Here is a 5,585-nt window from a genome sequence, read left to right as displayed (position 1 = left end):
TTGTAGTGTTATATATATATATGTCTTAGTCTGACTCATTGGTTGCAACCTTTGGTATAAATTTCTCGGTTCGGGGGTTCGATCACTGCGTAAGATCGAATTGCACATCTTCCTGGAAGAGAAGTCTGCCCCTCAGTCAGACTATGGAGTTGATCCGCGATCAACCTTTTTTAATATATATATATACATTCTAAGATTTGTAAATAAAAAAAATGTGTGCAGTGAATGTAAATTTACAAAAAACAAAAAAAAATAAAAAAATAAAAAAACAAAACAAAACAGAACGGGCGACTGTCAAGTCAACTCCCCTTATCGCAAACTTCATTTTGAATTCTTCAACTCACCTATACCAAATGAGAGTCCTCACGCTTCACCACAAGACCCCCACCCATGAGCTCAGCAGAGACGGCAGAGGGCACCCCACACTCCTCGCCTCCGCCGGCGACATCCCCTCGCCGGCCGAAGCTAACTCTCCTACCCCTCATTGCCCTCATATTCTTCGACGTCTCCGGCGGTCCCTTCGGCGTCGAAGACTCTGTCGGCTCCGGCGGCGGCCCTCTCCTTTCCCTCCTCGGCTTCCTCATCTTCCCCCTTCTCTGGTCTCTCCCCGAAGCCCTAATCACCGCCGAGCTCTCCGCCCTCTTCCCTTCCAATGGCGGCTACGTCGTCTGGATCTCCTCTGCCTTCAGTCCTTTTTGGGGCTTCCAACAGGGAATCTGGAAGTTCGTCTCCGGCGCCATGGACAACGCTCTATATCCCGTTCTCTTCCTCGATTACCTCAAACGCTCCCTTCCCTTCTTCTCTGATTCTTCCCCTGGTCGCCCCCTCGCCCTGTTCACCCTCACCGCCGCACTCACCTTCCTCAACTACCGCGGGCTACACATTGTTGGCTTCTCCGCAATCGCACTCACGTTTTTCTCACTTTCCCCTTTCATCGTCCTCTCCGTACTCGCGATCCCTCGGATCCGACCTTACCGATGGCTATCGGCCGACATACGCGGAGCCGATTGGCGGGGGTACTTCAACAGCATGTTCTGGAACTTGAATTATTGGGATAAAGCTAGCGCTCTTGCCGGAGAGGTGGAGGAACCGAGTCGGACGTTTCCGAGGGCGATATTTGGGGCTGTGGGGCTGGTGATGGCGTCGTACTTGATTCCGCTGCTTGCAGGCACTGGGGCGATTGATGGATCTAAGAGTGGGGAGTGGAGTGATGGGTACTTTGCGCAGGTGGGGTTGGAGATTGGAGGGGAATGGTTAAGATGGTGGATACAGGCGGCGGCGGCTATGTCGAATATGGGTTTGTTTGAGGCGGAGATGAGCAGTGACTCGTTCCAGTTGTTAGGGATGAGCGAGATGGGAATGATTCCTGAAATTTTCTCCAAAAGGTTCTGCTCTCTCTGGTTTTCCCCTCTTTTTTTTTAATTCAATCTGTTTATAATTCTGCTTTCCAGTAAACTGTTTTCTTGCTGTTTGTTTCGACTTCAGAGTTTAGTTAATGTGAATTTTTTGGCTTGATACTTCTGTTGTTTAGTGGCTTCTGAACAGAATTCTGTTTGAAGATGTTTAAAGAATAGAAACCAATTGTTTGAGAATTGTTGAATCCAAATTTGTCCTGTGAATCACACTCAAGAATGAGGTGCTACACGAGAGCATAGCATGGTGTAGCAACTATGGATCGAAAACCTAGAACTGCAAAACAAGGAAGCAAAGAAGAAGAAGATGAAACAGAAGTTTTCTGTAATTCCCAAATGCAGAAAATATCAATGTGCGTTACCACCTCTACCTCCACTCCCCGGTAGCGAAGGAGCAACAATAAGGTACGTAGCTAACTAACTGGAGGGGACCACTCCCCTCATAACAGGTAATTAAGAAATAAAAGTTGCATAAGTGGTCTATTAGCAATTAACTAAGACAGAAAATAAAGATAAGTAGCTAAGTGTATCTGGAAGGTTCACATCCAGTGCTGGAATAGCTGCATCAGTTCCCTTCCATCTCCGAGGAACTCTACTCGAGTTCAGAAATTCGTGTATCCCTTCATCGAGTGGATGATAAGCATAGAGATCAGACACATTAAATGTAGATGAAATGTTGAGATATGGGGGAAGTTTAAGAACATAAGCATAGTCGTTGATGCATTTGCTAATAGGAAAATGTCCAACTTGCGGGGGTTTAATTTTGAATATACTCCTTGTGGGAAACGATCTTTGTGAAGTAGCACCATAACTAGATCACCTTCTTGAAATATTTTTTGTCTTCGTGATTTGTTAGTTTGTTGTTTGTAGTGTTATGATGAAATTGTGAGCTTATCTTTGACTTCTCGCAGCATAGATTCAAAATTGTTCACCAATGTTTTGGCATTGTTGCTTTTAGGTTTTAGAATGATGGCAGCATCCACTAAGTGATTCGGTTCTTTCGTATAAACATTGCTAAAAGGAGAGAAAAACCCGTGGAACGATTAACCAAAGAATTAAAAACAAATTCTGCTTGCCTCAAATACTCTTCCCAATGTTTTGGTTGGCTACCTACAAGACAACGAATCATCTTTCCTAAAGATTGATTGACAACTTCAATTTGTCCATTCGTTTGTGGGTGCTACGTTGAACTTAGTTGGAGATCGGACTTGAGTCTTTTCCACAGTTCCCTCCAAAAATAACTTATGAATTTGACATCGTGATCTGAAGTAATGCTCATTGGAATGCCATGTAGGCGTACAATCTTCTTAAAGAAAAGTTTTTGCAAAATTGGAAGCTTTATAACTCTTCTTACAAGCCGCAAAATGAGCCATTTTGAAAAATCCACCAACAACCACCATGACGGAATAAAATCCTCCTTTGGTGTGAGGTAGGCCCAAAATAAAGTCGATGCAAAGATCCTCCCAAATGGAATATGGAATAGGTAATGGTAGGCAAAGACCGTTTTCTGGATCATGCCTTTATAAAGTTGACACCTCGAACATTTTGCCACAAACCAGCATAAGTCCCTTCGTAATTGGGACCAAAAGAATTTAGATTTGACAACTTGGAGAGTTCGATCCCTACCAGCATGGGCTGCCAACCCTCCTCCATGGCAATCTATAATAATTTGTTGATGAAGTGAAGTGTTAGGAATACACAATTAGTTACCCTTGAAAAGGTAACCTTGTTGAATGGAGTAATCACTTTAAGGAGAGTGCTTTTTACAGCTCATCGAAACAAATGAGAAATCTTCATCGTCATGGTATAAATCTTGCAAAATTTCCATAATTGTGATACTAGTTTGGATCGTTACCAATAAGCTTGCTCGACGACTCAAAGTGTCGACTACAAGGTTGGTGTAACTGGCACGGTGTTTTACAACAAAAGTGAATTTCTGCAGGAACATAACCCATCGTATATGCATTCAATTGAGATTTTTGTACGATTGTAAGAATTGTAAGGGTTGATGGTCACTTAATATAAGGAATTCCTGATGTAACAAGTAGTGTTCCCAAGCCTTTAATGCTCGAATAACTGCATATAGTTACTACTCATATGTAGACCACTTTCGGTGTGTCATACTCAGCTTTTCACTAAAGAACTCCACAAGCTTTTCTTCTTGTGATAGAATTGCACCAGTTTTTACCGCCAAAGTATTAGTTTCAAATTGGAAAGGCTTTGCAAAATTTGTTCTACCAAATATAGGAGCTGAATTTAAATACTTTTTTAAATTATGAAAGATCTGTTGTTATTCTAGACCCCAAGGAAATTTTTTCTATTTAAAGAAATCAGTTAACGGTGTAGCAATAGTACTAAAATTCCTTATAAAACATCCGTAAAAATTGGCAAGTCCATGGAAATTATGGGCTTCCGTAATTGACTAGGGAGTTGGCCACGATTGAATAGTCTCTATCTTGTTAGGATTCATCTTGACGCCTGCATGCCTTATGATGAAGCCTAGGAAATGAACTTTCGTGAAGGCAAATTCACACTTCTCTAAATTCATAAATAATTTATGATTTCGGAGAGTGTTGAACAAAGACTTGAAATGTCCCAAGTGTTCTTCAAGTGACTTAATGTACATAAGAATATGTTCAAAATAGATAACACAACATTGAACAATAAAAGCTTTCAAAACTTCATGCATGAGCCTCATGAAAGTACTTGGAGCGTTGCACAAACCAAAAGGCATCACTTGCCATTCGTATAAACCTTCCCTTGTTTTGAATGTCATTTTCCATTCGTCGCCCGGGTGGATACAGATTTGATGGTATTCACTTCTCAAATCCAACTTGGAGAAAATAGTAGCTTCTGCAAGTTTATCTAATAAATCTTCCATACGAGGCATTGGAAAACGAAATTTTACCGTGATCTTGTTGATGGCGCGACTGTCGATACACATCCTCCAAGAACCGTCTTTCTTGGGCACGATCAATACTGGCACCACACAAGGACTCAAGCTATGGCAGCTGAAGTTCTTAATGTTCCTTGGGAATCGTGCGGTAGTGAGCAAGAATCGGTAGAGTAGATCTAGGAATTAGATCATTATGATGTTGAATGGATCTCATTGGAGGGACTTAATTAGGCAAATCAACGGGTGTAATGTTTAGAAACAGCTTGATGAGTGCTTCGACTGGAGGCTGCACCTATTTCGCGGTTTTATTTTGTTCAACCAATAAATCTACATATGCCACCTCTCGCTTGTCACAAGTTGTTGACCATTGTGAACCTGAGACAACTAAATAAGCAGATGTTTCAGACTTGGCAGCGTTGTTTTAGGCAGGGGACGGCTGAAGGTAGAAACCTAATCTTCTTGTTATTACCCTTTCTTCCTTGGAATGGTGATATAGGATAGATGTATATGATAGTTTTTTTATGTCATTTAAATGGATGTGGATTAATTCTTTGCACTTCATTTATTTTTTATTTTGGCCAAGTGGGTGTCGGCCGTTTTTTTATGTTCAACTTGACTTTCGTAGTTTGAAAAAGTGATGATTTTGTGATTTTTGAAAAATAATTTAAATATAAACATAACTTTTTTTTAAAGAAGTAACATTTTAATTTAAAATAGGTGAGACCAAACGGGTCTCATATTTTAAGTAGTTTAGACGAGTGAATACGATACTACAGGTAATACACTTATCCCAAAGACATAAATGTATCACTTGTAATAGGGATTCAATCACCCAGACTAAAGAATTTGTGACATCCGTTTGGTCTGTGAAATATTTTTATAAAAAGGCCAACAAGTTCCCCTATCTAACATAAAAAAAATTAGATAGGGTTTATTTTATCTAGGTTCCTGGTTCCCTATAGAGGCAAGCCCCTATAGTTAATTACATCTTAAATGATCGAAATCACTTAAGAAAACTCTCGATTAAGATCAGGTGGTTTTGTTTTCAAGATTTCAAAGTTTAGGTTTTCACGATTGGACATGGGAAAATCAAATGGGAATGGCTCAAAATATGAACAATTATTTAAGGAATTCAAATGAAAGAAAAGTAGGGGACATCACAGATCCAGGAGAAACCCCAGAGATGTCCCAACTATCCTGATGTTCGGCTTTATGTCTTTGAAGAGATAATTATTTGATGTTTCAATCCTGCAAATTATTTAAGATTTAGGACTTAT

The 5,585-nt window shown here is 40.4% G+C and overlaps 1 protein-coding gene across 1 annotated transcript in view; it reads left to right on the top strand.

Annotated features, from left to right (window-relative positions):
• The first annotated feature begins 326 nt into the window (after positions 1-326).
• The window catches only part of LOC110024448 (probable polyamine transporter At3g19553), a 13,638-nt gene continuing 8,379 nt past the window's right edge, over positions 327-5,585 (top strand). Inside the window, exon 1 of the mRNA XM_020724416.1 lies at positions 327-1,385. Coding sequence (XP_020580075.1) covers positions 391-1,385 — 995 coding nt within the window. The 5' untranslated portion in view covers positions 327-390. The remainder of the gene's footprint in view (positions 1,386-5,585) is intronic.

The sequence above is a fragment of the Phalaenopsis equestris genome, unplaced genomic scaffold (genome assembly GCF_001263595.1).
Source record: "Phalaenopsis equestris unplaced genomic scaffold, ASM126359v1 Scaffold000256, whole genome shotgun sequence".
NCBI classification, from domain to species: domain Eukaryota; kingdom Viridiplantae; phylum Streptophyta; class Magnoliopsida; order Asparagales; family Orchidaceae; genus Phalaenopsis; species Phalaenopsis equestris.
This window is presented reverse-complemented; position numbering and strand designations above follow the sequence as displayed.